The sequence below is a fragment of the Leptinotarsa decemlineata genome, unplaced genomic scaffold, assembly GCF_025532065.1.
Source record: "Leptinotarsa decemlineata unplaced genomic scaffold, Ldec_3_MD MMD2_tig00026294_RagTag_RagTag, whole genome shotgun sequence".
In the NCBI taxonomy this organism is placed as follows: domain Eukaryota; kingdom Metazoa; phylum Arthropoda; class Insecta; order Coleoptera; family Chrysomelidae; genus Leptinotarsa; species Leptinotarsa decemlineata.
In genome coordinates this window covers 8057998-8080221 of record NW_027412674.1, presented here as the reverse complement: position 1 = coordinate 8080221, position 22224 = coordinate 8057998, and the positions used below count along the sequence as shown (strand labels likewise).

Genomic DNA, 22224 nt, shown 5'->3' with positions numbered 1-22224 from the left:
AGTCTAAAGATTGTCAAAGGAGGCTGGAATGCGGAGGCAGTTTTAGAATTATAATTTGTTCTCACATAGCGGCTTCTTACTTCTCGATATTCATGAGTGGAATGTCCATCATAAATAATTAGTATGGGTCTTCCACAGGGAAGTGACGGAATTATAGTGTTTATGAAATAATTTTTGAAAATGGCTTCTTCCATCCATCCCTTCTTTGTAGCTGCATAAACAGTACCTTCAAAATCCGTGCCTGGTGGAGCTATCCATTAATCCCATAAGTGTCAACCTTAATAAATTATTAGTGGTGGAGCTTTTTGTCCAGCTGCACTATACATTAGAGCAATCGTGGTATTTTCTTTCCCAGAACTAATTGTTCTTGACGAAGGTGCATTTATACCTACCACTACTTTTGTTTTCCTCGGATCAATACAAAGGCTACTCTCGTCCAAATTCCAGATTCTTTCAGGTTTGTCGTGAAGGCCGTGTTCGTCCATTATTGATTTTAATAAATCAATTGGTAAATTGTAAACGGGTCGAGAGCCTTCTTGCGAGCACATTCCACGTTTTGTGGAACTTTTATACTTAATCTGTGACGCCGTTTAAACCCCAAAAACCAATCTTCGCCTGGAACTCCATCCTTGAAATTAGTTTCAATGTGGTTAGTCTTTACAAAGTTTCCCACAATTTCTAAAACTTCTTTTCTTGATAAGCTGTACCCCCACTTCTCCATCGTTTTGAGACCATTGGCTAATCTAACTTCATCAGCAGCAGAAATCGATGTTGGACGTCCTTTAGTTGCTTTTTTTGCTCCCCGTTTCCCCTTTACACGGGAATGTAGTGTTACGTATGGTATTTTGTACAATTTTGCTGCCTTATAAATTGATGTTCGGCCTGATAAAACATTAGACATTGCAGTGTTGAGATCAGCTGCCGAATATTTTCCTTCATTTGAAGTTTTTTTTTGTAGCAACGAACCATTATCTGTAACAAAAAAGTTTTTAAAGCTTCTATCTAAATAGCGATTTCCAAACCTGCTATCACAATTGCCCCATTATCACATATACCCCACTTCACCTTATATCCGGAGATATCTGGAAAAAACAGAAATTTCGGAAAATGGTTTTTATTTTTCTGGCTTCATTTCTCGAAGGATTCGAAAATAAATTGCACTTCTACATTGCCACTTTTTTCCTGCTACATAATGGTGTTTTCAGATTTGCTATCCGACGTTTCGTCTTCCGGCTACCATCATCAACTTTATTTTTTCTTATGTGCGCTACATTGGATTCTTTCTGTTTTGAATAGAACCAAATTTTACCTTTTCAATGATATTATAAGTTATCATTCTTTTTCGAAAAATTGGAGATACTGAAAAAAATGTATTCTTATCATAATAGGCTTTGACTTTGATGTTTCTAAATTTGACTTTCAATTTTTTACACTCGATGACATGTTGTTATTGTACAAGTCATCGAATTTTTGGCGAAAAATGGCTTTCACGAGTGAAGAAAAAAGAGATATAATACAAATTTATTACAAATACGACAGAAACAGTGTTAGGACATCGGAAATGTGTTTAAAGTTTTATCCCGAAAGACGACAACCACATCGAACTATGTTCAGATTATTGTATCAAAATCTCACCGAGTTTGGTTCACTTGAAAAGCTGAGAAAAAAATACGGATATACTCGAAATTTCAGAACTTTCTCAACGGCATATTGTTAGTCAGGTAAATGCGCAACGTTGCTCCAATTTAACCATCTCCGTATCTCTCATAGTTTCCAAGATCCCAATGGTGAGGATCGAATTTAAAACACCCTTGATTTATTTCAGTGAATTGAATATTATCGTCAACTATCAGCTGTAAATTCTGGTTAGATTGAATTCAGATATATTTAACCAAATTACATAACGGTTTAATGAAATACGCCTTTAATTCTCAAAAGTTCACTATACAACTTTTTCGTCGCTTGTGTTTTCGTCATATCAAGCTTCGTTTTTGAAAAAAAAAGAATTCTAAAAACTAGCCATGGACAACATAAAAAAGACCAAAAGTAAATAAAAAACAAATTCGACCTTGGAGTAAACAAGCAAAATGTCCACCTTCTGATAAAATACACGACTGCAATCGATTTGTCATTGCTTGTCTGGCACGTTCAAAAATACCTGGTATTCTTGGCCTTATGACATTGCAGTTGTCAATTATTCGATTCCTCTCAAGTCATTCACATCTAGTACAGGAGTTTAATAAACGAGAGCCTTCGGATGACCCCATAAATATAAATCTAGAGGATTCATATCAGGACTGCGAGCTGGCCAGTTTTGAAGTCATGTACGTCCAATCCAGCGATTAGGGTAGGTGATGTCAAGATGCTAATGAGTAAGAATACTAAAATGAGCTAGAGCCCCGTCTTCTAACAAAATGTGTAAATGATCTCGCAAAATGTCCGTGTGAAAGTTCATAATAGCATCTCGTGAAAAATTTGCTTCGACCGTAAATAAAATATTTGGTAGAAAATTATTATTGTGTGCCATCGTATGAATCAACTTCCTGGAAAAGAATAATCTTGGGCGAAAATCCCGAGGCAGTATAGCTTGGAATTGCTGTATGTGATATGGGTATAGGAGGTTTCCTTTTAGAACTGTCCATACGGTTTTTGGGCTGACTTCAAGCTGCAGGGCAATCTTCCTGGTACTTAGTATTTGAAGGATCTTCTTGTATCGCATCAAGTTTAGGTTCTTCTAGTTCAGGCGTTGTTACAGTTTCTGATTCTCCACCAGCTTCATTTTCAGTAAAACTCCCAGTTCCACATAATCTTGCATGTAGCGTTCTAAATGTTTTACACATGGAATTACTCTGTTAAGATATCTGTCCTGGTAAATTCTCCATGCTTCTCCCGCATTTCCATTTGCTAATCCATAAATGAAGGGCATCTCAGCCATTTCAGTGTTAGCAAAATTATTCGTGATGGAATACCCAATTCTTCCGCCAACTCACGCACCGTTTGTGATGATTGAGTCTCCACCATGGTCCTCAAATCCGAACCAAAACCTAAAGGTAGCTATGAAGTTGAAAATTGATTAATCTTCATCAAAATTGCTATATACAGTGTGACCCATTTTTAATGAAAACACCCCCCTAAAATTCGAAGTTGTAAATCGATTTTAATATATTTTTTTTAATGTCAAGTACTAAAAGGTCTATCTTGGGACAAAATTTTAAATGTATAATAAAGTTTCAGGGCATACTACGATATTTTTTCTTAGTCGAAAATCGGGATTTTTTTATTGAAAAAATCACTACGCCACTGGATTCAGAGTGCCTCTAAATAGGTATGACCAAAATTTCATGAAAAAATATTCATTATTAACAAAGTTATGACAACTCAAAAATTCGAAAACTCACACAGCTAACAGTTACAAAAAACACCCTATATCAACAGATATAGCTATGAGAATATTTTTTTTATGATTTCAACAATAAAGTGCCGCCAGATGAAAAAAAAAACAAATAGCGTAAATATTTTTAATAAAAATAACGGAATTACATTCACACAATTCAACTAACAATGAAGCAAAAAATTTTAATAAACGTAACTAATAACTAATTATTGAAATGTTTCGATTCAGTGCAACAATTAATTCTAACTCATATTCTAGTACCCTCTACTAATCCACCACGTATTTCGATACATGTGTCGTAGCACTTACGAATGTTTCTGATTACGTTCCTTAGTTCTTGAGGGCTAAATATCTGCACATACCTGTCGAATTCTTGCAGAAAGTTCATTTCTATCTCTTGATCGGTTTTTGTAAACCTTTTGTGTGAGAAGTCCCCAGAGAAAAAAATCCAAATCTGTGAGGTCTGGAGATCTGGGTGGCCACTGTATAAACGGACTACCACGACCTATCCATCGGTTTGGAAAATGTTCGTTAAGCCATTGCCTCACAGCTCTGGCATAATGAACTGAACACCCATCTAACTGGACAATTAAATTTGATCGTTCATTGATTGGCAGCTCGTGAATAGCATCCCAAAACTCTGTGTTTAAAAATTCTAGAAACCTCTGCGCATTAATGTTTTCCTCAAAAAAGAAAGGACCAATAATTCGTTCGTTCAATATCCTACACCAGACGTTGATTTTTTGGGAATACTGGCTTCTACAGTTTATTACCCAGTTAGGATTATCCGCTGCCCAATAGCGACAATTTTGTGATGACACTACTCCATTTGTGGTGAAAGTGGCTTCGTCGGTATATAAAATATTTTTTAGGAAATTTCTATTGTTTAAATATTTCCTTTGGGCCCATAAACAATATTCCAGGCGTCTTGCTTCGTCGCCTTCTTGAAGTTTGTGTAAAAATGTTGGCTTGAAAGGTTTAATATTCTTCGCCTTGAGACATCTCCGAATAGTTTCTCGTGGAATATTCAAATCTAAAGTGGCATTCCTTATACTGGCATTAGGATTATTTCCGAAATAATCTAAAATGATTTGATCATTCCTGTTTCGTTTTTGTACAGGATTACTTTTTAACATAATTTTTGATACTGCACCAGTTTCATTGAATATTTTATTTACCGTACCGCAGCTAATACGAGGACGATCTGGATGTCTCTCATTAAATACTTTACAAACCTCTCTAGCACTTCTAACATCATCTCCCGAAAGGCGTACAATTTCAATTTTCTCTCTTACGCTCAATCTTGCAGCCATGACACAAAATAATTCGAAGAAATGTAAGGTGAATATTGTTGACAATAGTACACTTAAATCTTTCACAAGTGTCAAACTGTAATATCATTTCCATGGCAACTAAGATTTAAATTGAAATATTAGGTCTTAGTTTTAGTTAATTTGCGTGAAAACTTGAATGTAATTCCGTTATTTTCATTAAAAATATTCACGCTATTTGTTTTTTTTTTCATCTGGCGGCACTTTATTGTTGAAATCATAAAAAAATATTCTCATGGCTATATCTGTTTTTTGTGACTGTTAGCTGTGTGAGTTTTCGAATTTTTGAGTTGTCATAACTTTGTTAATAATGAATATTTTTTCATGAAATTTTGGTCACACCTGTTTAGAGGCACTCTGAATCCAGTGGCGTAGTGATTTTTTCAATAAAAAAATCGCTAATAAAAAATCCCGATTTTCGACTAAGAAAAAATATCGTAGTATGCCCTGAAACTTTAATAAACATTTCAAATTTTGTCCCAAGGTAGACCTTTTAGTACTTGACATTTCAAAAAAAAAAATAAAATCGGTTTACAACTTCAAATTTTAGGGGAGTGTTTCCATCAAAAATGGGTCACACTGTATATGCTGAGACTACTGGAAAAACTTATAATTGGCCAATAAATATAACATTGGTTGGGGACAGTGTAAAATAGTGGAACTAAAAGTAGATTTACATTTTTGCTCTACCAACTTTGCTAGAGTAACTACGCATGAAACTGGGTTTGCATACTAGAAGATTAGAGGATGTTGAGGATGACTAGTAAATAGCTCAATAGCCAGTTGATGGTGAAAATGTTTTTTAGATTGGTGATAGATGGTCTCTCAACTGCTCACTTCTAGAGTGAATCCTCGGAAAAACCGAATTTTTGCAAGCAGCCGTAAATGATTTCTCATGATTTCAGAAGTTTTTATTCCATTTTGGATCATCCCAAGTGAGTCTCGGGTATTCGTCAGATTTCACTGATTACTTTGCCAACGTATACCATTTGATTGTAAATCATTCCGAGTATTTTCAAGCCGTATCTTTATTACTTCTCAAACATGATGATAGTTTTTAATCCAAGAAAATTGTACAAAGGAGAGCAATGTATATTTGCGGTATGATTAAAATAACTTCAACAACTATAATTCTCACAGTTCAAAAACCGAATATTACTTTCAGAAGAGTGTTGTTCTGAAACTGGGCACCATTCCACAAATAAGTCGGAAAATAATGTCAACACTTATCTAGTAACCACTTACAAACAACCGAAGCGTTTTGGCAAATTTTCTCTGACATGTTTACCTCATTGTTTTTCTGTGGGAATATTAATTTCTTCCTACGATGTTTTTTGGTTAGTCACTGTTAATACTGTAGTTTTTGTTGTAATTTGTTGGAAATCTAACTGAAAACTCTACTGAACCTGATTTTAATCATCAACATCAAAACACATTCAATATATTAACAACATAACATACTTAATCAATAACCATTTCCAAGGAATCATTAAACACAAGATGTATCAAATGAGGTGAACATAAATATCTGCAACAGTTTTGTAATAAAAATTGAATCTTGTTGATTTCAATTTATGACAAACAAATTTCATGACAGTCAGCATGGTTATACATTGTGTAAAAGCCAATTGGAATAAATTCATTATTCCGGTTACGGTACATATTTTAACTAAATCCCGAAACACGTCAAGTTTAAATTATAATTTAACATACTTCAACGGAAAAATACTACTCCCACCTTCAACCCCTGGCGAATGACGGGTACAACCCCAAATTGTTTAAATAGAAAGTATGGGCTTGTGATATATCATTTGAAAGGTATCTTCATTCTCTATTCAAAAATGTTATCGCTTACAAGTTTATTGCAACAATCAAGATGACATACAGTGTGACCCATTTTTAATGGAAACCCCCCTGAAATTTGAAGTTGTAAACCGATTTTAATTTTTTTTTTGAAATGTCAAGTACTAAAAGGTCTACTTTTTGACAAAATTTGAAATGTTTATTAAAGTTTCAGGGCATACTACGATATTTTCTCTTAGTCGAAAATCGGGATTTTTTATTAGCGATTTTTTTTATTGAAAAAATCACTACGCCACTGGATTCAGAGTGCCTCTAAACAGGTGTGACCAAAATTTCATGAAAAAATATTTATTATTAACAAAGTTATGACAACTCAAAAATTCGAAAACTCACACAGCTAACAGTTACAAAAAACACCCTATATCAACAGATATAGCCATGAGAATATTTTTTTATGATTTCAACAATAAAGTGCCGCCAGATGAAAAAAAACAAATAGTGTAAATATCTTTAATGAAAATAACGGAATTACATTCAAGTTTTCACGCAAATTAACTAAAACTAAGACCTAATATTTCAATTTAAATCTTAGTTGCCATGGAAATGATATTACAGTTTGACACTTGTGAAATATTTAAGTGTATGAATTGAAGGGGTTATATTTTTAGGAGTGATTAATTTTTTGGGAAAGAAAGTTTTTGGCTTTCTACTAAAAATCGTAATTCATGAATGAAGTGTGTGTATTTTCTATAATGTTATCCAATTTGGTACTGAAGAGCCTTAGGGCAAGTGTCCTAAGGCGAAACATCGGTGTATACCAGTTAGGGTGACAGTGTTCCATGTGAGTACAATTTATTACCATTCATTCAAAGTAGAACTCATGTGAATGATATCTGATTCTTATTCCACAACAAATGTTTGATATACAAACTGAGAAGAGAAAAGTATCTTCTGTATAATTCAGTGTTCATATAGAAGTATTTGTTTCGAAAGAATTATTTTCTTTCGTGTAATTCAATGTTTATATGAAAGTAGCTGTTTCAGGAGGACTTTCTTTCAGTTTGTGTCTGAAAGTTACTTCTTTGCATGATCTACACATTCATGTATAGAGTTTCAAATTGATTACTTCCTTCCTTTCTTTGGAAGATTCTCTCATCCTTTTTTTTGTACTATTGTCAACAATATTCACCTTACATTTCTTCGAATTATTTTGTGTCATGGCTGCAAGATTGAGCGTAAGAGAGAAAATTGCAATTGTACGCCTTTCGGGAGATGACGTTAGAAGTGCTAGAGAGGTTTGTAGAGTATTTAATGAGAGACATCCAGATCGTCCTCGTATTAGCTGCGGTACGGTAAATAAAATAAATAAAATATTCAATGAAACTGGTGCAGTATCAAAAATGATGTTAAAAAGTAATCCTGTACAAAAACGAAACAGGAATGACAGTAATAATCAAATCATTTTAGATTATTGCTGAAATAATCCTAATGCCAGTATAAGGAATGCCACTTTAGATCTGAATATTCCACGAGAAACTATTCGGAGATGTCTCAAGGCGAAGAATATCAAACCTTTCAAGCCAAAATTTTTACACATACTTCAAGAAGGCGACGAAGCAAGACGCCTGGAATATTGTTTATGGGCCCAAGTGGAATATTTAAACAATAGAAATTTCCTAAAAAATACTTTATATACCGACGAAGCCACTTTCACTACAAATGGAGTAGTGTCATCACAGAATTGTCGCTATTGGGCAGCGGATAATCATAACTGGGTAATAAACTGTAAAAGCCAGTATTTCCAAAAAATCAACGTCTGGTGTGGGACATTAAACGAACGAATTATTGGTCTTTTCTTTTTTGAGGAAAACATTAATGCGCAGAGGTTTCTAGAATTTTAAACACAGAGTTTTGGGATGCTATTCACGAGCTGCCAATCAATGAACGATCCAATTTTATTGTCCAGTTAGATGGGTGTTCAGTTCATTATGCCAGAGCTGTGAGGCAATGGCTTAACGAACATTTTCCAAACCGATGGATAGGCCGTGGCAGTCCGTTTATAGAGTGGCCACCCAGATCTCCAGATTAAAATCGATTTAAAACTTCAAATTTTAGGGGGGTGTTTCCATTAAAAATGGGTCACACTGTAGATTAAAATCATGTGGTTACCGAAATTCGATAAAATACACTCAAAACTTATTGCAATATACTCAAAACTTATTTCATGTTGAGGTATTGATAATAAGAAAGTAAGCAAAAACTATAGCAGTGTTCTTTTCACATGGTATCTTTTAAAAAACTGTCAATAATTTCCGTGGCAACGTTAAGTTTGAAACGCCTTTTCAAATTGTTTTGTATGTTACAACATGAGTTGTCAGTATTTTAATTTAACTTTAAAGTTCGTTAACTTCAAGTCTGACAAATGATTAGATTAACGGAAATGCATAAAATAACAGTTTTACAAATGATTGTTTACAGAGATAAAACCGAACACAAAAGGAAGTAGCTCGCCTATTTTATGAGAAATTTACTAATTTACCGCCCATATCTCAAGGAACAATAAGCAAAATAGAGAAGCAGTTTTGCGAGCTTGGTCATGTGGGGCAGATGAAAAAAGCAGCTGCCAATGCAATGACTGATGAACTCAAATCAGATGTGATGCTTGATTTTGAAAGAAACCCACATACATCGAGTAGACAGGCATCCACTACATTCAATGTTAGCCATGCATCAATAGTAAACATTTTAAAAGAAAATAAAATGCATCCCTATAAAATGATACCTACTAAGAAGCTCATGGAAGACGATTTTGATAGAAGAACTTATTTTTGTGAGCAAATGATGAACATGTTGGATAACAATATCATCCAACTAGATGTGTACTTTGTCTCTTAACGGTCATGCTAATCGGCAAAATTGCCGCTCCTGGTCCACGGAAAATCCTCACTGGATGAGAGAAGAACACATGCCATAACCTCAAAAGGTTAATGTTTGAGCGGGGATTGTAGGAAACCATAGCATTGGTCAATTTTTCATTGAGGGCAACTTGAATGGCGATAATTATTTGGCACTACTTCAAAATGATGTCATTCCAAGTTTAGCAAATTCATATCCCGGTCCAGAAAACCCTCAAGTTCCAGTGACTACGACATGGTTTCACCACCACATTACCAAGTTTAATGTCCAGCAGATATATGATGGAATTGGCCGATACTTGATGAAAATCCATAACTAACGTATTAAAAATAACACTTTATTGTGAGATTTTCACTAAACGATTTTACAAAAACGCAACACGTGTTTCGCCATACAATGTGTCTTTAAAGACATGAGACCTTTCAAACGATATATCACAAACCTATACTTCCCATTTAAAAAAATGGGGGTTGTACCTGTCATTCGAAGGGGGTTGAGGGTAGGGATGGCATTTTTACGTTGAAGAATGTCAAATTATGATTTACATTTGACGTGTTTCGGGATTTTTTTTAAAAATATGTACACTAACCGAAATGATGAATTTATTCTTTTTGGCTTTTACAAACTGTATAGCAACGGAAAATAACGCATCTTGAGTTGTCATTGTCGTCGAATGAATTCACTTTGTTGTTCTGAGTTTCGGTCAAAGCTTCGCCAGACATCATTCAATTTCTCCACCCGCTGTTTAAATTTGGGTCATTCTGGTAAATCATTTGAACTAGGAATTGTCAGTACTCGTTTAATATCATTTGGAATACTTTTGTAATTGGGCAGTGTATTTGAACTCCTTCAATACGCATTTCCATTTGCTGTGTAGCTTGAAAAAAACGGCCAACTCTAGCCACGGAGATTTCTTGGCATCAATGAAAAGGTTTGTCTAATAATTATCTGGTCAAAAAGACTAAAAAATGGGACTGACGGAACAAAAATTCGCTCCCAGTTCAGAATATGTAAATAACTACATCCAGATAATATACCATCCAGAAATATACAATTACATAATTACATGAAAACAATACACATAAATAATCACGTCTAGGTAAAAGTACACATATTATTACATATAAGCATCGTCAATTTCATGTCGTTTCGTCATTGAAATATTCTTTCAGATTGTAATAGGCTTTAGATGTCTTTCATGTAACTTTTTCTTAAAAGTTTTGAGAGAATCCATGTTCTTCATATCTGCAGGTAGTTTATTATTCAATTTGACACCGACTTGAATTGAGTCTTTGATCAGTGTGGATTTAGGGATGATTAATGATAAATTCATTGCATTCCGTGTAGTGCGATTGTTATTTTAATATAAATATTTATTTTTGTAAACGAGACATGTAGCTTCTAAAACGTAGATTGAGGTTAGTGTCAGTATTCGATAGTTTAGGAAAAGAAGTTTTCAGGAACTCAACCTATTTACTTTGCACAAATATCGCAGTAAAATTAGACTCTCAAAGAGTTCATTACTACACGAACCCCAGAGCTGGATTGGGTACCTCAAGTTTGACTCAATGAGAGCAAAATAGACATTTTTTGCTGCAGCATAACCTGACTCGTTTGTTGTCTGCTTCAGCCTAGTTCGAGGAATGATACTCTGAAGAAATTCGATTTTCAATTATCGGAAATCATCGACTTCTGATTATAGACATTACCTCGCACTGACGAGTGGCCAAACAGACCGAAACCGGTCTGCAAGTTTGTTCCAATAATTGAAAATCGATTGCGGCACTTGTATGGCCAACAACATATGAGTAATATAGCTTTAGGAGTTCTGGCTCATTCCTTATGGAAAACCACGTGAGAATTTGAGCAGTTTCATTCTGGCGATTTTTGGACCTCAGCCCCAGTTCACACGGAAGGGACAAAAGTCCGCGCCTCGTCTCTGCTATAACGTCCATTCTGTGTGAATTGGGCCTTAGACTTTCAGAGCCCACACCTCCACTTTTGTCGTCATACAGTCGTCCAATCAGAAGCTACCGCGCGTACAGCGGGAAATTCAAATCAGTAGGTGAACAAACTTGTTCCTGGCTCAAAATCTCATGTATTTTCTTATGGAGCTAAACTTTTTGCAATTTCCATGACATCCGGGCGGAACCTTGTGGAACACCCAACTCGAGGTAGGTGTGTTTCGGAGAGTGGGAGAGAGAAACATGTAACGTAATCGATGCAGGATGGAATGGGTATCGGAGAGATTCAAAGAGCGTGGCCCCTCGTGAGACTCCGGCACACTCCTCGGGCCCACTTGAGACTCCGCTTCACCCCTTGGGCCTCCTTGTCACGTGGTCCTAATTGAAAAAAGTGTATCGGTATGAGGTTTGAACGCAGGTCGTCGGCGTGGTAGACGTTGTCCTTACCTTCGACACCAACGTGGAATATTGGAAGTAATTGCAAATTGGTTATTTTTTCGGGACTGAAATTGACTCATTTTCATACTTGACCTCATTTTTTGATTTCCGTAGAATTTTAGGGAAATTGTGACGTCATTGTCATGTAGAAGATAGGAAAATATCCGTTAGATTTGGGGAAGAATTGAGGTTTCATATAAAGTTGTGTGTTTGCAAGAGTGGAAGACAAGCGTGACGTAATCGATGCAAAGAGAGATGGAGATGGTATCGAAGTTATACTACGTCGCTAGCGCAAGCATGACAGGTTCGGTGTTGTCGGTTGTAAAATATTTCGCTGTTTATGGGGAAATGTAGCATTTGAAGCGTTGCCGGTTTCAAAATTAAGCAGAAAGGGTTAGGAATACGACTCGATAAAAATTGTATATTGGAAGCCCGAAAGTGATATATTAATGATGATGAATGATGAATCAGATTTAAGAAAAAATATGACATTTTAACACTTCAACGTGCTGTCCCTTAGTGTGTACAGGGTGTCTCAAAATACATCATTTAAGGAAAAAACATGTCGTTTTAACGGCAGCGTGGCTCCCATACAATGGCTTCTTCGGCGTGTAAAAACAGAAATAAAATCAAGTTATCAAGTTCAGTAGAAGTCCCATGGCTTTCGAATTTTCAGACATTATCGAAATTTGAAATAATTCAAGTTTTTTGGGAATACTATTCCTAATTAGTTGTACTTTCCCACTTTCTAATATAGTTCGCGATACAACTCAGATTGTTTCGTTAAGTTTGTAACTCGTCTACAATTTGATGTATTTCCAGTAACGTGGAAATAGTCGAATTAATCAAACTTTCAAAATTGTTACTGTTTTGTTTTTTTTTTTTTTCAGAATGTCCTAATCAAAGCCCTTGATTCAGGTAAACTGCAGGCTTTGGTGGGAGACTTTGGTTTGTCAACGAACATCCCCGATCCAAAGGAGAAAACTAAATTACCCATCGTCGGTTCTCCTTATTGGATGTCTCCTGAAGGTCTCAATGGCAAATATTATGATGAAAGCAGCGATGTCTTCAGTTATGGGATCGTACTCTGCGAATTGATAGCTCGCGTCGACGCTGATCCCGACTATTTGCCCAGAACAGACAATTTCGGCCTGGACTATCTGGCTTTTTCTGAGCTGTGCGGTTCCAACATTGTACCTGAATTCTTGACGCTTGCCTTTAGGTGAGATATTCCATTTCATCATTTCAGCCCAATTTATTCTTTTCAGTTCATTGTAAATGTCTGATTTTTCGTGGCTTAAAAAAAAGAGAGAGAAAAGTAACCACCGTTCATATACTTAGAGTATGATCATCTTACTTAGAATTATCATAAACGTACTTAGCTCGTTAGTCCTAAGCTCGCACAAGTTATGACTTTTGAGAGTTCGTGCGTAGAGGGCCGAAAACTGGTTAACGTAAAAAAAGATCGGAATTTGAATCCTCGAGACTCAAAAACATTCAAGATATTACTTTTTGACTCAATCACAATGTTCATTAATATTATAGCAATTGTTATAATAATAATAATAGCCTTTATTACCCAACAGTTAAAAACCATTCACAGGGTTAACTAAGTATGTTAAAAAAAAGTAATATAGATTCTTATAATTACAAAGTTACAATTTGAGAAAATTAATAACAAAATTATAATATAATGAAATGAAATAAAAAAAATATACCAGAAAATGAAAAATTCCCCATGAAATACTGAGGTGCAGTGTCAACAATATATTCTAGGAAATTGAAATTGATATCACACAAATTTGAAATTAAATTGAAATTGTTACAGATGCTAAAGATAGATGACTTGATATACAAATTGGTTCTGGCCAGTCGGCTGTAAAAAGCTTTTGTACTTCTAGTTCTAAAATGAGGCACACAGAAAGTTATAAAAGATAACATCTCCTTAGCATCCACATTGTTGTGCAGTAATTTATACAGAAAAATTATTCCAGCAAGTTTTCTGCGAAATTCAAGACTTTCAATATTGAATGTTATGGTAAGAGATTCATATGGAATACCTTCCTCTATCAGGATAAATACCATAAGATTAGAAGTAAATAAACTTCAGGAAACGACGTTAATGTATTATAGCAATTGTAGAATGGAGACCATAGAACAGAGCCATATTCTAATTTTGACCTTACGTAGGCTACATAAACAGTAAATAGAGCGGATATGTTTGAAAAAGATCTACAATTGCGAACTATGGAGCCATAAACTCTCAATGCTTCACTTACTTTCGATCTAATGTGGTTGGAAACATTTATTTATTTATTTATTTAATCAACGGGTAACCCCCAATTTTTATACAGTATATTAACCTTAGAAAGTCAACTATTCTAGTATCTATATATCTAATAAATCAACCTACATAGAGAAAATTAAAATAAAATTGTGATAAAAAAATAGTCTTATAAATATCTATACCGCGTAGAGTATATCTAAGAGTGCTCTGAGAGATGTGAAAAAAATCAATATTGGTCCCATTGGCATTTCATAGAATTCTGGACAAAGGAGAATGTTTTCCATAATTACACCTATGAAAGTCGACACTGAAAGTTTGGTTGTTACGTGTCCTTCTCGGGGAACATGCAGATTGACTTGACAGAGAAGAGTTGGGCAGTTAATTTCGTTGTTCAACAATTTATGTAGAAATATTATATCTGCATGTGCCCGTCTTGTACTGAGTTTGAGCAATCCAATAGTAGAGCAAATTTCAAAGAGCGAATGTCTTCTAGCTGGCATGTTCATTTGCATTTCAAATTCACAAATTATCATCAAAATATACACCAGTATCTTCAATCGAGTTACTTTGTGACAGTCAAATGGTATCTACTCGATAATTGTACTCGATGACTGACATTTTTCTACTATAAGACACTACTTTACATTTGGATGCATTGAGATATAGTTTGTTAACTCCACACCAAGTCTATATATTTTCAAATCATCTGCAAAAAGTGACTTTATTACAATCGACATAATTACTGAGGTGATTAATAAATAATAAGAACAAAAGTGGTCCGAGATTACCCCTGAGGTACTCCGGATGAAGGATTGTAATAAAAAGAATCATAGCTATTATAAGATACAAACTGTTCGCGTTGAAGTAAGTAGGATTTAATGAGAGCACTGCTGAATTATGGAAACCAAATTGGTGGAGTTTTTGTAGAAGGGTCATGTGATCAAGTGGATCAAATGCCGTAAGAGTAAAACTGTTAAGACCTACATAGACACTAACATATTCATTGCAGTCAGAGTTTTTTCAATTATGTTGGTGAGTCATTGAGTGCCAAACTTTTTTTAGAAATTTTGTGAAAATTATTTATAATTCTTGTGAAATGTCAACCAGATGGACGAACGTCCAAGAAAGCGTTTTCACATTTTATGTATAAACCACTCGAAGGTAATTTACTCAGATATATTTTGTGCTTTTCAGGTGTTGTGCTATTGAGCCTAAAAGTCGTCCAACATTTACTGAAAATGTGAGGATGTTAAGTGATATTCTGACTGATATGAAAATGCCAGCTGAAAAGGAGGCAAGAATAGCTAGTTGTGTTGCAAAAAGTGAAGAACAGTTGCCTTTGATTTCTGTCCAAGCATGTGCTCCACAACACCGCAAAAGTATGTATTACTGTTTGGAAAAAAACTTTTCATCATATTTTTATCCTTTGTTGCAACAGTGTTGATGTTCACGATCAGTTTCCTAAACGGTTCAATTTTGAATGTAATAATTTGGAAACAACTGTTGAATAAATTATTCAAAATTTGAAATGAATTTTACTGTTGTATATAGTAGAAATTTAATTTTCAATGAAGCCGAGGAGATAATTTATTTTGTTTCAGTTGTTCACCGGCGGTCTCTGTCAGAAGACACTTCAATGTTATCACTTTCAATGTATCCTACACCAAGTGACAAAGCACGTCGACATGCATTGTTGATGTGCCGGCAAGATCCATACTACAAACCACGTACCACCAATCCCTTCACTGCTCTTGTACAATTTCAGGGCGTCAAAAAGTTCCTTGGTAATTTCTCTTCATGTTGTGAAATTCCATCACCTTTAATAAAGCCTACCGAATCACCCAAATCTCTGCCTGGTTCACCGACAGCTACTCGCAAGGCGACAACAATTAGATCACCTCTTTTTGTACATCCCTTGTATAAGGGCGGATCCAGTTCGAACTTATCGGAGTTTACCACAGAATCGGCTATTACTGGCCTCAGAAGGAGAGGATCTTGTGAATCTGGATTTTATTCCAGTGTAGGTGAGTGTTTATCCCCAAATAGCCTCTGGGGTGATAGTGGCACCGCAGTGAGTTCCTTGAGGTCTCTAGACGAGCTTGAACAGCATGCTGAGTTACACGCCTTATGTAAACGTGCTTCCTCGATATACACCGATAGTAGTGAAGATATATCAAGTCTTGCCGGATCTGACTGGCCAAATGATTTGCAGCCTAATATTTCGACTATAGTAGACTATTTTGAAAAGAAAGGAGCAACTTTGAGACATCCAGGAGGAGTGAGGGGAGGATTGCAACTGAGCTCACGAATAGCAGCTTTGAGAAGATCGTTAGAGAAGCATAACTCGGGGGCTTCTAGTTCGAATTCACACTTGACCCCTCAGAGGCATAAATGTTCTAGGTTGGTTGTATGTGAAGGTGCTGTTAGGTCCAAATTACCGCTCTTTGATAAGAAGTAGATTGGTTTTCCTTTCGATAAGACGGTTCAGGAAATGTAACCAGAATTTTACTTGTTTTAAGATGAGTATAGAGCCTTCATCTGGGTAAAATTTTATATTTAAGTAGGAATCCACACTTCATCTTATATCCGGTTGAGTTGGCTGAATTTCTATAGATGTGTTTTTGAGTACACAGTTAATGATTTTGAAAAATAATGTTAAAGAAAGAAAGAAAGAAAAGTTCGTAGGTTAACATAGAAAAAACAATTGTTTTGATAGAATTTGATTGTATTATCGCCCTTCGAGGCGATACATCGATTATAGCAGTCATACAATTTTTCGATACCATTTTTATAATATGATTTATCTTTAGCCTCAGTTTCGACGATTGCCTCTTCATCGGCACTAAATTTCTTTCCAGCGAGCATTCTCTTGAGGTCTGAGAACGGGAAAAAGTCGCTGGGGGCCAGATCTGTTGAATACGGTGGATGCGGAAGCAATTCGAAGCCCAATTCATGTAATTTTGCTATCGTTTTCATTGATTCATGACACGGTGCATTGTCTTGATGATACAGCACTTTCTTTTTCTTCAAATGGGACCGGTTTCGTCCTTCAAACGCTCCAATAAAGTTATGTAATAGTCGCTGTTGATTGTTTTTTACTTTTCAAGATAGTCAATGAATATTATACCGTGCGCATTCCACAATACTGATACCATAACCTTGTCAGCCGGCTGTTGCGGCCTTGCACGCTTTGGAGTCTGTTCACCACGTGCAGATGGCGATCGTTTTGATTCTGGTATGAAACGATGGAGCCACGTTTCGTCCATTGTCACATATCGACGCATAAATTCGTGTTTTTTATGGTGATACAGCTTCAAACACTGCTCAGAATCATCGTTGTTGATTGCGAGTTCTCGCGGTCTCCACTTTGAACAGAGGTTTCGCATACCCAAATATTCATGCACGATATGTCCAAAATATTCTTTTGATATCGTTAGAACCTATGCTATTCAATCAACTTCACTTCACTTGCGGTCATCCAAAATTATTTTGTTGACTTTTTTTTATGTTTTCGTCGGTAACAGCCTCTTTGGGGCGTCCACTGTGTGCATCATTCTTGATTCTCATTTCACCTCGTTCGAACTTACCACTACTTAATGGTGGATCTTCGTGGTGCAAAGTCTGAATAATTCCAAGCCTTGTCTTCAACAGTATTTTTTTGCCAAAATGCAGTGCTTTATTTACTTGTGTATCGTTTGAAGTTTAGGGTTAACTAAAAGCTATATGGATTTAATACTAGTAGCGCCATCTGTTTGTTAGCCAACGAACTTTTCGGTTCATCTAATACTTTAACGCTTTTTGTGATATATGGCTAAATTGACTGAAATCTTGGAAATTCTGACAATTATTAGGGAGCTATTCTCCATCAGATAAGTGTGGAGTTCTTTTATTTTTCTTAACCTGGATTTTGAGAAGAGAAAAAATAATTTTTTTTTAGCATCTAATGTTTACAAGTGTTCTAATTTGTGCCCTGGTAGTGAATGAATTGAGAATGAATATTTATATAGGGTGCGGTTGTTGAAATTGAAACAATAGCAAGTCAAAATCTTTAAAAAAAGGGGAAAGGTGAATAGAAAATGTAAACATATATACAATTATCATGTAGTTAGAAATCAGGCAGATTAAATCTAAATAATTGTACATAAATCTGTGAGGTAATGAATTCATTACTGGAAGTTGTACCCCTTAATTAGCTACAAATATGGATTGGACATTAGATATTCTTTTTATTTGATTTTGGCTATTTTCCGATTAATATCAAACAATAATTTAACAAATGCTCTTGGCCTGATCTTTGTAAAAATAAGATAGAAACTGTAAATGTAAATATTATGAATTTCTTTTATTTAAAGTATTTTTATTTCAAGAAAATTTGAATTCACAAACATTTTCAGTGCAATTATATGATAATAGAGCCCTACGTAGGGAAAGTCGGTAATTGTAAGTAAAAGGAAATTGTGGCGATAAATTCAAAGATAATTGATTTGAAAGGAGGATATCGGAGACAAATCAATTGTGCATATGAAATTCAGACCATTTCTAAAAGATATGGAAGTTTACCTGTCGAAAATAAATGAAGCAATATATATCAAACGTAAGTTACCCAAAGTATATGGGTAATTGTACACGACACTGAATTATTCAAGAAAGAGATATTTCAACTAAATCAGATTGAGCAATCACTAGAAATGGTCAAAAATCTATTAAAGAATAAGTTCTTACGATTTGTGGAACTATTTACTACATACAATTGGCTTGCAGATGTCACATAAAACAAGTAACAAAATCTTCATTCTATGCTGGAAAACTTGTGGTGACCTGACTCGGGAGATCCTGAATCGTGATCTTTCATTATTGAGACTGGTGCCTCACCATAAAAACACACTTGTCGCATATCATTGCCACATATGACATCATGATTAATTTTTTTTTATGATACAATAAACTCGAATACAAATAACCAATTTAAACTCAACGTAGCAGAACAAAAAGTCATATATGATATAACAGAACTTCGCACAATCGTCAGCTGTATATAACTGCCCGTCTCCAAGACATCACCACATGGTTTATTCCACGAATGTCCAGTACAAATAGGATGTCATTGCCATATTTATGGCTGATGTTGACTATTTTCACAATGAAGCATACAATTACCCTGCTTTCCCCTACAATTTTGAAATGGTTAAAACATTTCGAACCTGCAGTTTTCTTTTTTGCTTCCTATTCGTAAAATAGCTAGAAATTAAATAAAAAAAATCATTTGTCCTCGACTCCTCATTTAAAGTTGCTTTGGGCATAGTGGGCAGTATTAACCTTAATTACGAATAAACTTAAGAGTTTAGACAAATTTTTTATTTAATTTTTTTGACTTTTGAAAAAAGTCATCGAAAGGTTTGTTACATTTTTGTGTTGTTTATTAACGTGCTTGATAGGTCTAATGGTTACATATCCAGAATCATACGTTTTTACTATTTCCTTCTAGTCAGTTTGTATCTAAAGTATTCAAGGCCTAAGTGACGCTGGATTTTGAAAGTATATTTTATACTCCAATTGTAAATAGTTATTGATGGAATTGTCCTGTATGATTAAAACAATTTAAAGTGATGATTGACTGAGTCAGAAGACTGGATTGTAAAGTTTGTCACTTAAGATAGCGAAGCCCTTTTGGAGGAATTCATCGTAAAATTAGGATTTTTAAAATATGTACCAGATTTCTTTTTATATATCCATGATCAACTATTCGAATTGTCGAGCTAATTCGATTTGTAATTCTTCAAATGGCTTCAACAACGCCTTTTTATTAGGAAAAGTAAATTGAATAATATGCTATTTTTATTCAATTCTAGATTGTTCAGTGAATACAAACATTTATAATTAGCATGTAATGCTGTCAAATTATGATAAATTGACTTTATTCATGAAAGTGAATGAAATTGCAAAGTGAAGTTTTACATGGTCTTCAGCTTAACCAAATATACTCATTTTCCAATTCTCACGAGGGATTCAAATTTAGCTCAACCAAAATTTCTCACATCAATACAGCAAAATTTGTTTACACTCTTGAACATTTTGGAAGTTCTTGGTTCTTGAATTCATATCGTTCAAACAAAATACAAGGAATGGTTACTTGAAATGATATCGTGAAGTGCAAATAGGATTAACATGAAAATTTTATAAAACAATACATGAAGATAAACTAGACAAGAATTTCTTGTTATTAATTATTGAATATCATATACGGTCCTATTATAAAAATTTAAGGTGAAACCATTTGAAGAAATTGAGTATTTTTATTACTTACCTCAAATAATTATCATCAGACTTTTGTGACAAGAGTTTTTGAAAATTCCTTTTTTTTTCCGTAGTATTCGTTCGGGGAATATTATTCCGTGTGTGTAATAAAAATACGTACAAAATAGTATTGATGCCTATTAAGGTAAATGTAACTTTTGCAATAACAATTTCTATAAAAAATGTGTTATATTATGAAATTGAATTGAATTTTTTCTTCCCATAATATACTGAAAAGTATTAATGGCTATTGCATATTTTAAAGGATTATTTAGGAAGTTTATAAAAGGATATATCTGGGATAATTATGTATTGCAAGATATGATTCTTTTATATCACCGACAGATTTTTCAGTTCAGACAACAAACTACTCGTTTTTCCCCAACTTCAAAACAGTTTAGAGTGTTTCTAGTTGATAAGTTGAAAATAATAATTCAATTCTGATGGTAATGCTTTGGGTGTTTTCATTTCATTTACACATTACAATAAATTATAATTTGCGATGTCCGATACTTGATGAAAATCCATAACGAATTTAAGAAACACTTTATTGTGAAATTTTCACTAAACAGTTTTACAAAAACGCAGCAAGTGTTTCGTTATACTAAAGTTTCTTCAGAAGTGTCTATACTGCATATAGATATGCCCGAAGAAGCTTTTGTATAGCGAAACACTGTTTAGTAAAAATCTCACAAGAAACTGTTTCTTGAATATATTTAATTATAAGTATGTAAAGCGTTGGATAATCAGATTTATTGGAGGTCTCTTACAGAAATGGAATTTCAATGGATGATGTACATTTTGAATTGATAGATTTGTTGTTCGGGTGGTGTTGAAATTATTGCGAATTATAAATTCAGAATTGGTGATTGCACAAGAGAATTCATGCCAAGACAGCAATTAACATGTCATTCAATTCTGTCAATTTTGTAGTGTTTGGTTCTTTGGAAACTAGTGACAAATCACAATTTTGGTGATTCAAATTTGCATTCAATGAATTGCAATATGAAAACCATAACATTGGTAGCTATGAGTGACGTTCCAAGTGGAACAAAAATTGTTACATAATATAAAAGTGTTTTTTCAATTGTGGTTTAACAATCAATACTCTCACATGATGATTTGCCGCTGAAAAATAATGTTGGATAATTAAATATCTAAACTCTGGACGAGAGTACAAAAAAATTGATAATGATGATGAAATGAACTCAATAATTTTGTTTCTTCCTGCAAGATGGAAGTGTTTGTGTTCTGATATACTTTTTTATAAACGAATTATTTCAAGAAGTTCGTCAAAAGTAGAAAAAAGAGACTGTTTGTTGAATATGAATTGAATAAACAATATGGTACCATAAAAATGTTTTTGTTGTCATTTACAATTTTTCCAGAATTTGGGTATTGTCAACAGGTTCAAAAATATTTAGCAAGTAGTTATGTGAGACTATATAGTTTTATTTCATCTAATGATTCGTTATTTTTTTATTTATGAAGATTGCCGTCCAATGACGAAATTAGTCTGGAATCATCGGTTTTTATTATGTAATTTGATATATAATTTTTTGTTCAACTCTGCAAGTATTAATATTTTCGTAACGGTCTGTTTGTAATCTTCCATAATGTCTTGTCAATAAATATGTATACAAGTTGTTTAGAAATAAAAATGATTTTTTGTCGAAATATATTATTTGTTTATATTCACTTCAAGTAACCTTTCTGCATATGGGGACTGTTGAAGAGAATTCAATCATACCTGAATCATTTTCATAGATGTCTAGTCCAGTCTAGCCAAAGATTATG

At 34.3% G+C, this 22224-nt stretch overlaps 1 protein-coding gene across 1 annotated transcript in view; it reads left to right on the top strand.

The window, feature by feature from the left end:
* The window catches only part of cdi (serine/threonine kinase), a 73842-nt gene extending 51736 nt beyond the window's left edge, over positions 1-22106 (top strand). Inside the window, exons 3-5 of the mRNA XM_074180275.1 lie at positions 12737-13068; positions 15328-15512; positions 15735-22106. Of these exons, the coding sequence (XP_074036376.1) occupies positions 12737-13068; positions 15328-15512; positions 15735-16591 (1374 nt within the window). The 3' untranslated portion in view covers positions 16592-22106. The remainder of the gene's footprint in view (positions 1-12736; positions 13069-15327; positions 15513-15734) is intronic.
* Positions 22107-22224: the final 118 nt, after the last annotated feature.